This window comes from Cricetulus griseus, chromosome 3, assembly GCF_003668045.3.
Source record: "Cricetulus griseus strain 17A/GY chromosome 3, alternate assembly CriGri-PICRH-1.0, whole genome shotgun sequence".
NCBI classification, from domain to species: domain Eukaryota; kingdom Metazoa; phylum Chordata; class Mammalia; order Rodentia; family Cricetidae; genus Cricetulus; species Cricetulus griseus.
In genome coordinates, this window is record NC_048596.1 from 117,503,882 (window position 1) to 117,522,657 (window position 18,776).

Consider the following 18,776-nt stretch of genomic DNA (forward strand, 5'->3'; position numbering starts at 1 on the left):
AAGTAAAAACAAAACAAAAAATATGAAAAGGTCAGGTGTATACAAATACTTGTAATCTTGGTTCAGGAAACTGAGGCAGGAAGACAGCTGAGTTATAGGCCAGCCAGAGGTAGACAGTGAGACTCTGTCTCAAAAAACCTCAATACTGTAAAAACAGCAGTGAAAAAGAAGCCTGGTATGGGTTACACATCTGCAATCCCACCCTCCACAGGTAGATTTGGGGACAAATCCCCCCAAAAAGGCATCCTTGGGGCTTGGAGAATGTCTCCCTAAGTATACAGTAGGTCAGGTGTTGCATATCCAGAGAGAAACTGTCTGGCATGTGACTGGGGGAGCCTTGCTGGGACCTCTCTGGGGAGAAGGGGCACCAAGAGCAGCGGGAAGAAGCATATACAGTCACCTCGCTAAAGAATATTCATTTATTTATAATTATTGCTAAGTAAACGTCTCTTTTAAACAGGAACATAAAAACACAGTAGGGCTCTGCACAAGTGGAATCGCTAAACAGTTGGTTTGTATACACGTCAAAATAAGTTAGAGTGGAATTCGGCCAGGGTTTCTGAGTCACCCTTTTCAGAAAGCTGGGAGGGGTGAGGCCGGAGCCTTGCCAGGACCGCCCCCAGCTCCAACTGTGCACTGTGTTGTACCTTCCTCTCTGCATTGCCCAGGCACGAGGCGTAGGGCGGGGGCTTTATGAGCATGGTACTCCTCAGAGGGTTGTGCCAATGGCAGGCTGGGAGGCAATGAGAGACCCCACCCAGGCCAGACTTCTCCCTTCTGTTTCCAAGACCAAGGCCACTGCATTGGCAGGAGAGGAGGAGGTACAGGGTGCTTTTTGGTACCAGGGGAGAAAGTCATTGTGGGAAGAGGTAGTTTGCAGGGGTGATGCCTTCTGCTCAGCAGGAGAAATGTCTTGTACAGTGACACCTAATCACTGCCACCTGAGGGTCTTCATGACAGGCACCTGGGAGGCCGGGAGCCTTGGGAAACCACACTTGGGCCATTGTGTCCATCTGACTCCCAGTTTTGAACAGTCACCCTGAGGCCTGGCTTGGTGTCTCACTTAGGGACACAGGCTTGGGGGCAGTTGCACTTCAAATCAGCACCTTCCACCCCAGCTGGTTCCCCCTCTTGGTTTTTCAGCCAAAGCTGGTGGCTTCATCTGTGCCTTTTCGGGTTGGCCCTGTCTGCTCCTCCCCTGGGGGGCCTGGGGATTTATGGGCAGGGCTTTGGGTGCTCTGGAGTTTCTGAATGTGCCAGTCACTACCTGAAGGATAGAGGGGAAGACAGCGGACAGGTGAGGAGGGGGTAGCTGGCCACATGGAGTCAGAAGCCTTGGCCACCTGGATGGCACAGAGCCACTGACTGGAGAGAGCCAGGTAGGCTCTCTGCCACCTTCCCTTCTGCCTTAGCCTTCTGAGGCTCCCAACTAGTGACACCTCCTGGGCCAGGGCATGGGCCCCACCATATGCCTTGCTGCATTAGGGAAGGGAAGCAGGGAGTGCACAGCATACAACAAAGCTTCGGCTTGCCTGCCCATCACTCCATCAAATACGACAGACAGACAAGAGTTGGTAAATTACCTTCAAAATGTCCTCACTTGCTCAAAACAGACCCTGCCCCCATGGTTTTTAATTTCCTTTTTAAATATGTTGCTCTTCCCTGGGAGCCTGCTGAGCCTCGGCTCACCCACTCCTCACAACACCTGCTTGCTCATAAAACAAACAAACATTCTAGTCCTCCTCTTCCCCAAGCCTCTCTTGGTTCCAAGGATGTCTTCCCCTTGACTCAAGGACCCCCCACCTGTCCTTGTTAATGTGTGCCAGACACGAGGCATGTCCTGATTTTGTTTGGTGAGGACACTGTGGTTGGTACCTTAGCTTGGGACAGAACTGGATGAAATTTGTTGAAATGCACATTAGGGACATTCTTTCAAATAGGGCTGGGGGTAAGGGTGCTCTGCCGGCTGGCTGGGAGGGGCTCTGGAGGCTGGGCTCCCCGGCTCTCCTACAGGCAGGGCCAGGGCACGGGCCGCATGCATGTCTGGATGGAGCAAGGGGAGGCCCAGGAGGTAGAAGGCAGAGTGCCCTGCCTGGCTGTTGAGTGACAGGGGATGGGAAGAGGTTCTTGGGTCTGTGCAGGGTTGGAGTGGGCAGTGCTGACCAGTGCAGGAGCGCAGATGTCCTTAAAGGCCAGAGTCGGTGCAGAATGGAGACAAGACCTGGCTCAAGCATTCTCTTCCTCAAGAGCCCCTATGGGCCTGAGGCAGCTTTGAGAAGACTACTAAGTCTGTGCCCCCATGCCTGCAAGAGACCTCACTAGCATTTCCCTACCCACCCACAGCAGCAGGCCAAGGAGAACCGGATTGGGGCCTCCTGGTTACCTTTCCCTCACTGGGATGCCTAGGCCTGCGCCCAGCTCCCTGCAAGGACAGTAGTACAGTCTCCATTTGGTCTAAAGGTCCCTAGTGGTGCAAAAGACTGGGGGTGGGGAGGGGGACTGGGCAGTGGGCAGTAGCTTGGTTCTGGGCTGCAGAGGTGCAGCCCTCAGTACGTGGGTCTCACACCCTGTGCCCTCCCCGCCCACTCAGCTGGCCTGCTATAGCACATTGTAGTAGGCCATCTCTTTCATGGCCTGCTCAGTGAGGGTGTTGGCCTCCGTGCTGCTGTCCACACTGGTGTAGGTGTAGGCGTTTTCCTCGAAGTCCTCCATCTCCTGTTGGCTGTCAAGTTCAGAGGGGTCGGGGCCTGCCAGCTCCATCATGGGGTCTACAAGAGAGGGGCACAGTTAGGCCTAAACACTGGCCATCCCCGGTGTCCTTCGGGAAGTGGGGGACCTTAAAGTCCAGTCGTTGTTTTCTCAGTCTTCCCATCTGGGCATTTATGGGCCCACCTCTGGGTGTGCCAGGGCCTTGGGCAGAACAGATCCTTGGCCTGGCCTTGACTTCTGGGTTATGTTACCTTGACCCTGCTAGGTCACTAAGCCCTCCTGGGTCATCCTTTGCAATGTCTGTCATTGGTCCCCCTTCCTACGTGACTCATTTAGTGCCAAGTGCTCCCTGGACTTCATGTCATCATTGACAGCCTGCAACCTCGATTTGCAGTCATGAGGCTGATCCACTACCCAAGGTCACCCATCAAGCACTCCTGTGACCTTGCAAAGCTCTATCTCAGCACCAGAGGGTGTGGTTTCTCCATATTTAGTGCACCAAACCAGCCCCACCCAGGGCTGGGTTCTCAGCCAAGGTAGCTCATCAAAGCACTTCTGGTGACAGAAGAATGTCTGCCAAATGCCTTGTGATTCATCTTAGAGGGAGACAGATCCAGCCCAGGGCTCACCCTGACAGGTCCAAGGTGGGCTTCCTAACCTTGACATTACTTACATCTGAGGCCATGATCCTTTGTGGTGGGGCCACCTGTCCACTGCAGGATATCATAGTATCCTGCATTCTATCCATCTGATGCCAGTAGAGTCTTCTTCCCAGTTATGACACCCAAATGTCACCCCCCCATCAGAAAGTGGTTCAAGAACTGGCATGTAACTTAAGTCTGACCACTGGGTCAGAAGGAAATGCCTACAGGCAGGTTATTAATTTTAAAGAAGGGAGACAACTTCCACTCTTTTCCTGGATGTGCCAGGATGCAGTGTTCTGGTGGCTACTGATGGTCACCCTGAATCCGGGAGGAAATGTTAAGGCTGTGAGGTCCCACAGAGGTAGCCTATCCCTGACTGTCACTGTTGAGGGCTTGAACCACCCACCTTTAAAGATGGCCTAGACTCAGATCTCTGTGAGTTGGAGGCCAGCCTGGTCTACAGATAGCCAGAGTTACACAAAGAGGGCCTAGCCTTTCAATCCTCCTCTCTGCCCCCCCCTTTGGATATAGGGTTTCTTTTTCTTTTCTTTCTTTCTTTCTTTCTTTCTTTCTTTCTTTCTTTCTTTCTTTCTTTCTTTTTTTGGTTTGGTTTGGTTTTTGAGACAGGGTTTCTCTGTGGCTTTGGAGGCTGTCCTGGAACTAGCTCTTGTAGACCAGGCTGGTCTCGAATTCACAGATCTACCTCTGCCTCCTGAGTGCTGGGGATTAAAGGTGTGCGCTGCCGCCGCCGCCGCTGCTGCTGCTGCTGCTGCTGCTGCCGCCACCACCACCCGGCAGACATAGGGTTTCTGTATGTAGACTTATGTAGACTTAAATTCAAAGAACTTCCTATCTCTGCCCTCCCCAATGCTGGGATTAAAGAAAGGTGTTCTCTACCATGTATACCCCCCTCTCCTCCGAATCTCATGTATCCCAGACCATCCTCAAACTCATTATATAGTCGAAGATGACATTGAACTTTGGTCCTTCTGTCTCTACTACCAGCTGGGCTCCCTTCAACTCCTTCTGATTGCTGACTTGCTGCATTTAGCACACAGAGCCCTCCTGACCTTGTAAAACAAGTTTAAGTATCCCAGCAAACCAAGCCTACGTTGCTGTCTCCTCAAAGCCAACTGCTATCCCATCATATTTTGCCACTGGCTATTAAAACAAGCCAAACTTCCATGTCCCCACTTTATCTCCATTGTGTCTAGCTGGCCTTGAACTCAGCATACAGTTGAGGATTAGGATGAATTCCCAGCCTGTGTCCCTGTGCTGAAATTGTAAGTGTACACCAGCCTCTGTGTGCATGCACACTGACCCACCTCCCTAAATTAAAACCAAGTCTGTGAGGCGGTTTCACTTAGAAGCGGCCTATTCCAGCTTCATAGAAGAGGTATGTGGGTATCTAGCTGACGTAGAACCAATGGCTACTTCACTCATCCGGTACAGCCAGGGAGGGACCAATGCTAAGCATTCCTGGAAGAGGAAAGAGATTGTTCCTCTCATTCCAGAGAACCGGAATTGATGGCTCCGATCATTTGCAAAAGGGCAAGGTTGGCTTGCTCTCTGCTGGTGGGTAGCTACAAGGGAAGTCCACTGTAGTGAAGCTCTCAAATGGGTGCACAGGGAGTGATCCAAAGTGTTTCGAAACCCAGCCCAGCACCTCTGAAGTCCAGACTCAGCCCTCAGTATTAAAAACATTCTTCAAATGTGTTGGAGAGATGGCTCAATGTTCAGCACTTTTCCTCCAGAGGCCCCAGGTTTGATTGCCAGCACCCACGCAGTGGTTCACAACTGTATCCCCAGTTCCATCACATCTGACAGCCTCTTCTAGCCTCCACTAGGCAAGCACATGGTTCACAGACATACACAAAGTAAAAACACCCATACTCATTTAAATTAAATGTTAAAGAAAATCCTCAAGGGTCTCCCATGGGCAGCCAATTGAAGACCTCATCCTGTGAGGTCTGTATCAAGGACTTTCAAAGGGAGCCTATTGGAAATACAATCCCTTCACCCCATCCCAGAAAGTGCTGAAAGCCCAGCAGTCTGAGCCACTTCTGGGGAGATTCTGAGGTACATGAGGCCAGGAAGAGAGAACCTTTGATAATGCAGATTCCCACTCAGCAGGCCCAGGGCAGAGCTAAGCTGGCATGTCCACTACAGACGTTGTCTTTCAAGGGGCTACAGAGAGCATCTGATGCAGGCCATAGGGTTCCTTCTAAACTACTGAAAAACTGCCTTCAACAAGCTACAGTATCACCTGCTTCACCAGAAACTCCAGGCCATCTACTGGCCAGATGTTCCAAACCAAAGCCACTAGCTGTTTGCAGTAAATAACAACTCATCTGGCTGTTGCCAAGGTGCTGTCACATGGAGAGCTCATTGGAAGGACTCTGGGATGCACCTTCAGCTGCCTCCTGCCTGCACAATCTGATGCCAGCTGCCCACAATGCAGCTGCAGACCAGTGGCCAGCTCTGATGTGACTGGACAGGAGTGGGGAAGTGTCATAAAAGCTTGAGACTTCTACCAGTTGCCAAGATATAAGATCCTCTGGAAATTTCTTTTCCGTTTGCAGGTTTTTTGAGACAGGGTCTCATCATGTAGCCTGGCTTGACCTCAAACTTGGTTTAATCCTCCTGCCTCAGTATCCCAAGTGCTCACATTACAGGTATGTGCAACTGCACCTACCCACTCTGGAAATTCTTTCTATTATTATTTGATGCAGGGTTTCACTGTGTAGCCCGATGCTGGCCCTGGGGCCTCTAGCACCAGTTTCCTGAGTGCTAGAATTGCAAGTGTGTACCACACCACAACCAGCTCTCTTAGATTTTGGGTTCTGTTTTAATTCTTTTTCCTACATTTACTTACTTATTTTATGTTTCTTTCTCATAAAGCTTAATGTCAGGACCACCTGTCTCTCTCCTGAATATGTATGTATATGGCTTTCATTCTTTCCATCAGGTACCATGGCTGGTTGATTGTCCTAACTTCTCTGACTGTCTGAGAATTTCCATGTGCACTTGGAGGTGTGACCTCGTATTTCCCCCTTTTGCCCCTTCCCCATCCATTTATCTGAAATTATCATGGTATCTCATGATAACGATGGGAAAGATGGCACATCTACGGCTCTTATGTGTTAATGATCAAGTTGCCTAATCTCTCTGCCCTGAAGTTTCTGCTGTAGGAGCAAGTGGTACCAGAGCCAGCCTCCCTGTGAGGGAGGGTCACATGAGTTACACAGCACTCAACATGTGTAAGTTATTGTTTTTATTATTGTTTTAGTGAGCCCACGTAAGTCCTTGGAAGACGACATAAATACCCCCATTATTGCCATGACGGCTCCCCAGGTTCTCCCTCTCTCCAGACCTGAGCCCACCTCAGTGGAGTCTCAGCTTTGGCCAGCCTCCCTACGCCCCTAATTGGACAGGAGACTCCTGAGTGCGCCAAGCTGCTGTCATTCCTGCTCTGTCCACTGCGCACAGCCCACCCACCTTGGCTGTCCAGGCTGATGTCCATGACGCCATGCTTGACCTTCATGTGCCGGCTCAGGTTTCCCTTGAGGTTGAACTTGCTGGAGCAGTATGGGCACTTGAACGGCTTGCTGCCTGCATGCAGGTGCATATGGCCCAGCAGGTTGTACATGCGGTTGAAGGACTTCCCGCACACCTGGAATGGGGAAGGCACCAGAGGGCTGTGGGGAGCCTGCCATCCTACCCAATCTACTACCACCACCTGAGCAGAGCCACCCTCCACCCACCACCCACAGCTCGCAGTCCCTTCCTGTGGGAGGCAAAGGAGAGCCTTTTTGGTGGTCGCTGCTCCTTGCCTCTCCTGCCAGCTCTGAGCTGGAGGTGGGAACTGCGGTTCACGTCTTACTACAGGGTCCTGACCTTCACCCCCTCTCAATTCTCCCGGAGTTTCTGCAGCTTCAAGGCTCTGACCCCCACCTGCCCTGCTCAGCACCAGCACCAGCCGCACGGGCTGTGGGGACGTCCCATACCTTGCACTTGAATGGCTTCACCGGCGAGTGGACGATCATGTGGGTCTTGAGCGTCTGCTTCTGCACGAAGGTCTTGAAGCAGATGTGGCACTGGTAGGGCCGCACACTGGTGTGGATCAGCATGTGGCGCTTCATGTTGGCCTGCAGGGTGAACTCTCGGCCACACACCTCACACTTGAACTCCTTCACGCCCTGCGGGAGTAGAGGCACCGCTCAGGGGTGGGGCAGACAGGCGTGGCTCTGGGAAATTCCTTTTTATAAGAAAAGTGTCTGCTCGTGTGTGGATGTGAGTGCGTGTGCCACTTTCAGAACTTGGTTCTTCTCCACCACGTGGGTTCTGAGCAGCAGACTGGGGTCATCAAGCTTGGTGGCAAGTACCTCTTCCTGCCCAGCCACTCTGCTGGGGTGTGACAGGCAGGGCTGTTTGTTGTTCCAGGATGCTTTCCACAAACTGTGTGCCTTCCCAGCCCTACCTGCCAGGTGGTGTGCAGATCTGCTGTACCAGTGCATAGAGATATAAGGGGGTCTGTGCAACCACCCACCCACCCGTCCGTCAGTTCATCCATCCAGCAAACAAGCATGCAGCACCACCGGCTGCCCTGCAGGCAGCAGGGCAATGCCTTTGTCTGGACAATTTTCATTACATCAAGGATGTGTTTGCTTGTTTTTTGTTAGCTACGTCTCTTGGAGGATAGACCCTTTGGGGATATGATTAAAGCTGTGTTGCCGGGGACAGAGCTCAGCAGAGAAGAACTTTTCTAGCATGTGCAAGGTGTCCTAGGCTTGAGCCCCAGCATTGAAGGGTGAAGGCTGAGGCAGAGGGAGCCCCTTTGAAGCAAGTGACAACTGTATAGTGAGAACCTGTCTATAAAATAACAAAAAGTTGGTCCGGGCTTTGGTGGCGCACACCTTTAATCCCAGCACTCCGGAGGCAGAGACAGGTGGATCTCTGAGTTCGAGGCCAGCCTGGTCTCCAGAGTGAGTGCCAGGATAGGCCCCAAAGCTACACAGAGAAACCCTGTCTCAAAAAACAAACAAACAAACAAACAAAAAAAAAACCCAAAAAAACAAAAAACAAAAAACCAAAACCAAAAACAAAACAAAAAAACCCCCAAAAGTTAGTAGAGGTGGAGAGAAGAAAACAAGAAAGAGCTGTGCACTGCCATTCATGGTGACACAAGCCTGTTAATCCCAGATGCTTGGAAGAGGTTGAGACAGCAGGGTGGAAAGTTCAAAGGTAGTCCAGGATACAGAGAAAATTCAAGGCCAACACAGACAACTTATCAATAAAAGCCAGGGGGGTGGGGTGGGGCTGGGCTGGGCTGGAGAGTTGGCTCAGTGGTTAAGAGCACTTACTGCTCTTCCAGAGGACCTGGGTTCTGTTCCTAGCACCCACACTGTGGTTCACAACCTTCTGTCACTCCAGTTCCAGGATCTCTGTCACCCTTTCTGGCTTCCATGTAAAGCGATATACATACACACATGCAAAACACTTCTACATGTAAAAGTAAATATATAAAAGCTGAGTGTGGGGGCATAGAAGCAGACAGATCTCTGTAAGTTTAAGACTAGCCAGGGATAGATACATAGTGAGACTCTGGGGTTCGGGTATATCTCAGTAGTAGAGCACACATCTACCAAAGGTTATGTCCTGAGTTCAATCACAACACTCAGAGAAAGGACAAAGAGCCTTGTACACCCCGAGGAAAAATGGCTAACATTCAGCTCTGCAGAGTTGTGATCTGCTCTTCCACAGCCCCCTTGAAGGTGTGTTTCCCAGCTCTCCCTGGAGATGAGAGCCCCATGGACACTCAGCCCCAGGAGACACTGGCTTCAGAGCAAGTGTCTGGTCTGTCACATGCCTCTTGATGACCCAGAGGTGACACTCAGTACAGGAATAGGGTGCTGTGTGCACAGGGGACGCTGGCAGAGAAGGGAGAGTCACAGTTGGAAGCAGTTCTCCTGCTGAAGAGAACTTCCTGGGGACAAATGCATGTCTATGGCCACAGGTGCTGTCCCAACTATCTAACATAAAACTTTTCTATGATGTGTTTTGTGCATCTGTGCTGGTGGTTGAACCCAGGGTATTTACGACACTTTAACAGACACCTGTCTTTTCTCTTAGCAGCCAGATGCTCGCTTTCATGTTGTACACCCTGGTTATCCTTGTGACATGGCAGGTCACATGACCACCAGAGGGCCCCATTCAAGACTTGTGAGCAGCGTGTGTGTGTGTGTGTGTGTGTGTGTGTGTGTGTGTGTGTGTGTAAAGACACTGACACGGGTGCTTTCAGCTTTCTTCACATACCCTTTATCTCTCAGTACTTCAGTATGTAGGGATTTTGAAGTCTCTGAATAAAGGAGAAAGATGGCGTACATCATTCACTCCCACCCTTGCAGACATTAATAATCAATTATATAGCTTTGCTGATGAGCCCAGATTCAGTGTCAGGAACCTTAACATTATACATTCAGCAGCCTCTGCTACCACTGGAACCTGCCAATGGTCCCTACCCTAGCAGAAAAGTTCTAGGGACCGGAGAAGTTCGGGCTCCTGGTCTGGCAGGCTCACTGTAGTGTCCGCTGTGAGCAATATGGATTTGTCACCATGAGTTTCCACACATAGGGAGAGCTACTCACAGCTTTGAAAAGTTATGTTGGCTGGAGTGTGAAGGAAACCATGGGTCAGCCACATGCCAGAATGGGGTGGTTAGGCCTAAGAGGCTCCATTCTTACCTTCCTGGGTGTAAGAGCCTTTTGGGGGAGGTGACGATGGCTGAAAGGCAAGGGGAAGAGAGCGAAGAGGTGAAGGTTGAGTCTACCCACCTGGTGGGTATGAACACGGCAGCTCAATGTCCATATTCACAAGTTACTTTGCTCAGGTGAGCTATGTTGTCGGCCACTTGTACTTTGAAGACTTACATACATATTTATTTTATGTGTTGTGGCTGAGTGTGTGCCTGTGCACCATGGGCTGGTGCAAGCAGAGGGCACAAGAGGGTACAGGGTCCCCCAGGAACTGGAGTTCTAGGAAGTTGTGAGCTGCTGGATATGGACACTGAGAACTACACCTGGGTCCTCTGCGAGAGCAGCCAGTGCTCTTAACTGCGGACATCTCTCCAACCCTCTGCCTCTGGGTGCATGTGGTACAAGTGTACATACGTGCACATGTATGTGTGGAGGCCAAGTCAGGCACAAGTCTCTCATGGGGGCTTAGAGTTCACTGATTAGGTAGGCTGACTTGCCAGAAAGCTTCAAGGACCTACCTACTTCCCCAGCACTGGGGTTCCAAGTGCATGCCATCATGCCTCACTTTTACACAGGTGCTGGGAGCTGACCTCAGGCCCTTATGCATTCATGACACCGTCTTTTACATTTACTTAGTGTGTGTGTGTGTGTGTGTGTGTGTGTGTGTGTGTGTGTGTGTGTATCTCAAACAACAACTAAGAGGAACTGGCTCTCTCCTTCCAGCATGCGGGTCCTGAGGATCAAACTCAGTTTCTCAGGCTTGGCAGCAAGTGCCTTTACCTGCTGAGTCATCTTGCCGGCTTTCTCCAGCCCCATCTATCCCTCTTTTATAATCATATACATTTTGCCTTTTCCAAAGGGAAATCAAAGGTTTTGTTATATTTTTGTGATGATATGAACTCCAAGCTATCTGCCTGTACTCAGTCCTCATACCTAGGAAACAGAGAGACACCCTTGAGTCCTGCAGGAGTTCCACAAACATTTCACTCAAAAATCTTCTGGCTGGGTGGTGGTGGTGCACGCCTTTAATCCCAGCACTGGGGAGGCAGAGTCAGGAGGATCTCTGTGAGTTCAGACCACCCTGGTTCCAGGACTGCCTCCAAAGCTACAGAGAAATCCTGTCTCGAAACCCTCCCCCTCCTCAAAAAAAATTGTCTAAATTCTTCTTCTCTGTGTGTGGTGTATGTGTGTACATGCAATTGCCCAGCTGCAAACACAGATGTCTTCCTCAATTGCTTCTTCACCTGATTCTTTTTTTTTTTAATTTAAAAAATTGTTAATTTTTATTGCATTGGTGCTTTGCTTACATGTATGTTTGTGTGAGGGTGTCAGATCCCCTGGAACTGGAGTTACAGACAGTTGTGAGCTGCCATGTGGGTGTGGGGAATTTAAATCCGGGTCTTCTGGAAGAGCAGCCAGTGCTCTCAACTGCTGAGCCATCTCTCCAGCACCTCCACCTGATTCGTTGACCCTCACTGAACTGTTTTGGCCATGCCATCTGGCTAGTAGCCAGTGAGCCGGTGGGACCCACCTGTCTCCTCTCTCCAGTGGTGGGTTGTGCACATCGCCATACCCCACTTTTGCAGGTTTGCAGGGAACCTGAGCCCAGATCCTCATGTTTACACAGCAAGCACTTTACCCACTGAGCTATCATCCCAGGCCTCAAGAACATTTCAAAGCTAAGTTTTACTATTGAAAAAAGCTAAGTTCAGTTATATTTCTAATACTAAAATTCCTAAGTATGAAAATAAGTAAAGTCTTGGGCTGGAGAGATGGATGGCTCAGTGGTTAAGAGCACTGGCAGCTCTTCCAGAGGACCCAGGTTTGATTCCCAGCACCACCCACATAGCAGCTCATAACCATCTGTAACTCCAGTTCTAGGAGATCTCCTAGAACTGAGATCTGATGCCCTCTTCTGGCCTCCATGGGTATCTGGCACACACCATGGTGCACAGACATACATGTAGGTAAAAAACTCAACACATAAAATAAATAAGTACACCTAAAAAAAAAAAAAAAAAAAGTTTACCTGTGTATTACCCGAATAATCTCATCCAGGACCTTGGGGTGCTGGAGAGAGGGTGACAGGTGGGACAGCCATGACTGGTAGCCTTACCTTGTGGGTGAGGGAGTGCTGCTTGAGGTGATGGATCTGGCTGAACTCCATGCCGCATTCTGTGCACACAAAGGGCCGCACATTCTGGTGCTTGAGCATATGGTTTTGTAGCTGGCTTCGGTAGTGGAAGGACTTGTCACACTCGAGGCACTGGTAGAGGGTGGGGCCCTGGTGGGAGGCCAGGTGGCGCTTGAGTTGGGTCAGAGTGGAGAAGTCTAGGCCGCACTCGACACAGACATGGCAGCGGCCACTCTCGTGCTTTACCTCGTGGGCCTTAAGCTCGCTGGGGTAGGCAAAGCCACGGCCACAGAAGTGACAGCTGTAGGGCTTGACCTCAGAGTGCAGCAGCATGTGGCGTTTGAGGTGACTGGTCTGGGTGAAGGCCTTGTGGCACACCTGGCACTTGTGGGGCCGTGTGCCCTGGTGTGTCAGCAGGTGCGTCTGCAGGTGGCTGGGCTGCTTGAAGAGCTTGCTGCAGTGTGGGCATGAATGTGGCTTGATGCCATTGTGGCCCAGGATGTGCGTCACCAGATTGTACTTGGATGTGTAGGACTTCTCGCACATGCGGCACTGCCAGCGTTTCTGGCGGTCACCTGCCTCCACTAGGTAGGAATCATCGATCTGCACATTGATGTCCAGCCGGTCCAGCTGTGCCTTCTTGTGCCGCTCCACTGTGGAGCCTGCTGCATCAGCCTCGAACTCGCTGGACTCCTGCCACACAAAGCCCTGTTCTGGTTTGACGAGTTCTGGCGATGTCATGGTGGGAGGCTCAGGATTGCTCAGGGGGGCCAGGTGAGGCGGCTCAAAACCACATTCGGTGGGCATAGTCTCTGGTCCAGGTAGTGCCATGCTGGGCTCAGGGAAGCCATCCCGGGTTGGGTCGGGGAAAGGAGGAGGATCGAACGGGGCCATGTCCAGCTCTGGCCTTGGAGTTCGAGGCAAGTGCCGGAGTGTCCGCGGCTTGCGGCTGAAGGCGCTGAGGTCGATCATCTTGACGGCACTGCTCTGCACCAGGGCCTCACAGCCACCGCTGGCCACCTCGCCAGGGGCCTCTGCGGGGCCTGGGTCCTTGTCATCACCAGGCACAGATACCTCATACACTTCCTGTTCCTCTTCCTCTTCCGCCTTCTCAAACTTGACCTTGGGCACCAGCCGCACAGGGGGCCGTGTCTTCCTCCGGGTGTGCTTCTCAAAGGCTGTCTCTACCTCCAGCACCTCCTCTTCCGGGGGCTCTTCCAGGGCCCGCCCATTACAGGCCAGCTGATAGATGTCGGGTCCTGGTGGTCCTGGCTCCCCGATGGCTGTCCCAGACAGTTCTGATCCTAGGTCTGGGTAGAAGGCCTCAGCACTTATGGTGGCTCCAAAGAGCTCATTTTCTGAGACCAGGCCCAGCACAGCAGCCTGAGCCAATGACAGCACCACCACAGCGTCCGTCTGTGTCCCTGAGTCCATGAAGCCCTCCATCCCGTGGCGGCTGGCTAGGAGGGCATTTCTGTGGGAGGAAAGGGGCATGTTAATACTGTTAGTTCAACGCCGAGTGGGCGATAGACTCAGCAAGGACAAGGGCCCAGATAATTTGGAGTGTGTGTGGCTCTGATGTCATGTGCTTTAAGAACAGGATATGCTTGTCATTATGAGGAGCAATGACAACCTCTTTGTGTCTAGCTATCCCCTCCATCTCCGGAGAGGTCCTGGGTAAGCCCCACCCCCTAAGTCTTCCCATCTGTGATTCTTTCTCTTTGTTTGAGGCAGGGTCTCACTATGCCATTGTAGCGGGCCTAGAACTCATTATCAGCTTGCCCCGGCCTCCCAAGTGCTAGGATTACCAATGTGTGCCTCCACACCCAGCTGTTCAGGGATTCGCTCCCCTCCCCCCGACCTTTCCTTCTTCGGTGGCATGTGTATGTATGTGCAGGTGTATGTCTGTGCACCTGCATCAAGGCCAATGATGTCACGAGCTAACTGGCATAGCCGGCCAGCAAACCCAAGGGATTCTCCTGACTCTGGGGTTACAGGTGTGCACTGCCACACTTGGATCTTTAGTTGGGTGCTGGGGACAAACTCAGTCTTCATGTTTGTGTGTCGAGCATCTCACCCACAGAGCCGTCTCCCCAATCCATGTGTCTTAGAGGTTCTTCATGGGGCCCTCACAAATACACAAACAGATCCTGTTTTGAGACAGGATCTCAGCATGTAGCTGAGGCTAGCCTGGGATTTGCTTAGAGCCTTAGCCTCCTGAGTGCTGGAATTACAGACATGTGCCTCCAAGCACATGGTGATTTATGAATGAAGTTGAATAGCTTTTTAATTTCCTTTTTGCAGAGCTGGGGATTGGACCTGGGGTTTTGAGCATGCTAGGCGAGCTCTCTTCTACTGAGCCATAGCCCAGCCCTTCTGTTTTCAAAATTAATTACTCTATTATTTTAAGAACTGATTAAAAAAAAAAACCCACCTACTCAAAATATAACGTGCCGCATTCTAAAGCACGTCAAGAGTCCCATGGCTGTGCTGCTGGGGTAATTAATTCTGCACAGGCCCTGAGATGTACTGAGGTGTTAAACAATCGTTGCCATTAGTGATGGCATGGCTACATGAATGAGGATTTTAAATATGTATACATGTACAGAATAAAAACAATACAGCATACAAAAATAGATTAGGTTCTGAGGCTTTCAAACATGGGCTACAGCCGGTCAGTCCTAATGCTAAACAGTCTATCATAGGAGCCATTGTTTTTCCTAATTAACTAAATGCCATATGCACAGATATCCAAATATACTGATAAAAAGATAGCTTTAGCTGGCATTGGAGTTGTACCACAGATTTGACTGCTAACGCTTGTGAGACTTGACTGTTAAAACTGGACCCCAGGTTCATGGTCATAATTCTCTAATCCAACAGGTCCTTGTAAATGATACCACTGTACCTCCCTGTCCAGTTATAAAACCAGCAAAGGCACCTTCCTTTCCCCTGGCTCTGAGTACCACGAACCCCACCTAAGTGATCCCTACTTGGGTGCCCCTTCCCAGCACGGCTTGGGTGCTTTGCCACCAGTCTCCTGGCTCTCATGCCCATCCCAGCTTCCCCAGGTCTGTGCTGTGGGTGCCTCCTTCACATACTCATGTCCCCGTGCCTTGCCCTGGCTCAGTTCCTGACATACTCCAGAAGAAGAGTGACATTAGTGGGATGGCTCCTGCCTGCTCTGCCCCCAGGGCTAGGGCTGGTGGACAGCCCTTCCTCAGGAAATCAGTCCAGGCCTGGTCTGCCCTCCCCCAAGCACTCAGTGGAGCTTCCTCTTCCTGAGGCTGGCTAAAAATACCCCAGACAGGAATCCGGCCTCCTTGCAACAGACACGAAAGATTAGACTATTAAGCTCAGAGCCGCTTTGGTACAAGGGGTCAGTGGGAATCCTGCTGGGACGTCAGGGTCCATCTGGAACTGTCCAGGGGGCTAAGCTTACTTCTGGACACACTGTACTCCACGCCCAGCTGTACCTGACTACGGATTGCCCTCTTCAATCACTTCTCATTGATTACAAAAGGTTATTTCTGTGCCCCAGTTTCTCCATCTAAAAACTGGGAATGGAAACACACAAGAGATAGGTACAAGATCACCAAGAGCATAATGTAGGACAAGGGTCTTAGTTAATTAAAAAGCCCTAGAAGAACATAGCTTTAACATCCTAGATCCCCAGAAGGAAGACAGTCACAGTGCTGGAAAAACTTCCCATCCTTGGGCCCTGAATTCAGCAAAGCTTTGGTGATTGCAAGTATAACTATCAGGAACTGTGAACTTGTGAAAAAGAGCATTGCTAAATACCAGCTGGGTGGCAGGCCTAGTGCACACAGAGAAAAGGTGAACAAGACAGAGGCGCTGTCCCCATGGAGCCCTCAGAGGAGTCCTGCTGGGTCCATCACAGCCATGTCCAGTACCCACTAACCACTGCTGACTTTCCTGAATACACTAGGAAATGTCACTGCCTGCTATAACAGCCCACCCCAGACACAGCACCAGGTAGCAGCCCAAGTGTATGTGATGGCTTTGAGCAAACAATACACTCAGCAAATTTTCTAGGCTTCCCCAAAGGCAGAACCCATGGGGAGGAGGGACTAGTCAACCATGGCAAAGCCTGGCACTGGAAGCTGGGTGTGATAGCACACACCTGTAATCCCAGCACCTGGAAGGTAGGCTAGGTCTGGGAGTTCAAAGTCATCCTCAGCTATACACTGAGTTTTGAGCAAACAAGAGTAAAAACAACAAAAAAGAACTTGGGTTGAGTACTGAGGTCAGTCCTAGGTTTGCCATGTCCTGATTTGTCCCAAACCTCGGTTCCTTCATCTCACGGAGAGTTTCTGGCTTGAAACAGATATAAGATGAGATGGTGTAGCTTTCCTTAGAAGCCCAGATGTCACATACACCCCTGCAAACTCAAGAAAATGGTGCACAAACCCTACTTCACACATGGACAAGAGTGACCACTGACCACAGGCCAATCCTGGAGGGTGGGTCTGGTTCCCTATTGTGAGAGAAATCATGCAATTAACCATCAAAACCGGGGTCCCCTCTAATGAGGAGACATCCATTACACATCCAAGATGCAAACCAAGCCGATACCTGGCCACCTAGGTTTATTATCCTCCAGGAACAGGTGTTTTGTTTTTTTTTAAGATTTTATTTATTATGTATTCAACATTCTGCTTCCATGTATATCTGCACACCAGAAGAGGGCACCAGATCTCATAACGGATGGTTGTGAGCCACCATGTGGTTGCTGGGAATTGAACTCAGGACCTCTGGAAGAGCTCGACGCTCTTAACCTCTGAGCCATCTCTCCAGCCCAGGAACAGGTGGTTTTGACTGGAGCCTGTCTGGCTGTCAAAAGGGGCTTGCCCAGAGTCAACAAGCTCTGAGGGCCAAGGGTGTGGGCTTAAGAACTGTCAATCATGAGCTACAGACAGACCTGGTAGAAGCTCTACAGCTTATCATCACTGAGAGCTCCAGACTCTATTTAAACTTACTCCACAGGCTGGGGAAAGGTGCCTAAGCCACAGTGACCGGAGTTCTTCATTACCAGAGCAGAGCTGGGTGGCACCAGGCATCGCTAGCACCAAGGGGGACTCCAATTCCAAGTTGCCAAATCTAGAGGCCAGAGTGCAGGAGCTCTGCAGGCCTACCTGGGGCCAGCAGAAGCCTGAAACCTGGTGGCAAGGGAAGGGCTCTATGTTCACATGGTCTGGTCTCTTGGGATAGCCACATGCATGCGTGAGTGTGTATTGTGTCTGCCCAAAGGTATGCTATGTGTGTGTAGAAGGGGCTCTACTGAGATACAGGTGGACAGAAAGACAGATTCTAAGTGACTTGTTGCTCTGCTTGTGGGTCTGATAAGTGGAGGGGAGGTAGCCTCCAGTCCAGCATCCCTCTCATCCTCTTGGACCAGTCTTTTGGTTTGTGGTCCCCAAGTGTCCTGGCTCCTTCTCATAGGCTACCGTCCTTCTGTTTGATGCCCTGGCCCAGACTGCTCAAGGCAGAAGAACCCACAGGGGACCACATCACTTGTGGCACAGGGATGCTGCAGGCCCCCAGGGCCCCCTATGGCTCCTCCCTTCTCAAGGCAAAGCCTTTCTTTATCACTTGCGCTGGGGACTCAACCAAAGCTCCTGACAATGTGTGTGTGGGGGGGTCGGGTGTGGGGTGTGCGTGTGAGGGGGGCTATGCTGAAGCATCCATTAGTGAATGGACCCCTGCTAAACTGCTCCCACTTCCCAGCCGGTCTCCCCTGTCCCCGGGGTGTGGAGAAAGTAAATGTTAAAGGCATGGATAAAGTGTGGCTGCCAGAGTGTAGTAACGCAGGAGTGGGCTAAGGGGGGGAAAGAAAAGGGGAGGGAGAGGGAAAGAAGGCGGGGAGGAGACAGTGAAGGGGGTAGAGGAGGAGTGAGATGGAGGGGGAGGGAGAGAAAGAGAAAGCGGCTGTGGAAGACAAGAAACAAAGGCAGGGAGGGGGTGGGGATGCAGAGTGACACAGAAGCCCAGGGCTGCCCTATTTCCCAGGGCTCAGCATCACCTCTGGGCCAGAGGGTCAGGCCTGATCCTGGGGAGGGAGTAAAGTCTCTCTTTGAGACTGGGCAACAGGCTTCCCCACCCCACAAAGGGCCGCCAGCTTCTCACTGTTACTCCAAAAGTGCTTTGTCTCTGTTCTATGGCTCCAGGGAGGACTGATAAAAGCCCAGGGACCATGGGCATGTCACCTGACACCCTGGAGTCTCAGTGTCCCCATCTATAAAACAGACACAAGGGCCTACTTGGAATCTCAGGGTTACCATACTCTAAAGCCCACGTCCTAACTACCTGCCACACAGGTCCCTAGCCGCTCCTAGCCTTCATGGAGACCCTCTCATACCCCTACTTAAGGATAAGGAGGCTTGGCTGGGTGAGGGTGGCATAAACCTTCAATCCCAGCACTAGGAGGCAGAGGCAGGCGGATCTCTCAGAGTGTGAGGCCAGTCTAGTCTACAGAGTGAGTTCCAGGACAGGCTCCAAAAGCTACAGAAAAAC

The 18,776-nt window shown here is 51.2% G+C and overlaps 1 protein-coding gene across 4 annotated transcripts in view; it reads right to left on the bottom strand.

Moving 5' to 3' along the window:
• Positions 1-400: 400 nt before the first annotated feature.
• Positions 401-18,776, bottom strand: part of Znf710 (zinc finger protein 710) — a 67,025-nt gene continuing 48,649 nt past the window's right edge. For 3 of the 4 annotated variants that reach the window (XM_027408227.2, XM_035442439.1, XM_027408228.2), the window contains exons 2-5: positions 12,225-13,716; positions 7,361-7,552; positions 6,852-7,026; positions 2,599-2,768 (exon numbers count right to left, since the gene is read on the bottom strand). In XM_027408227.2, coding sequence (XP_027264028.1) covers positions 2,599-2,768; positions 6,852-7,026; positions 7,361-7,552; positions 12,225-13,688 — 2,001 coding nt within the window. In that variant the 5' untranslated portion in view covers positions 13,689-13,716. Of the gene's footprint in view, positions 2,769-6,851; positions 7,027-7,360; positions 7,553-12,224; positions 13,717-18,776 lie in introns of all 4 variants that reach the window. The other variant, XM_027408226.2, reaches the window with a different exon arrangement.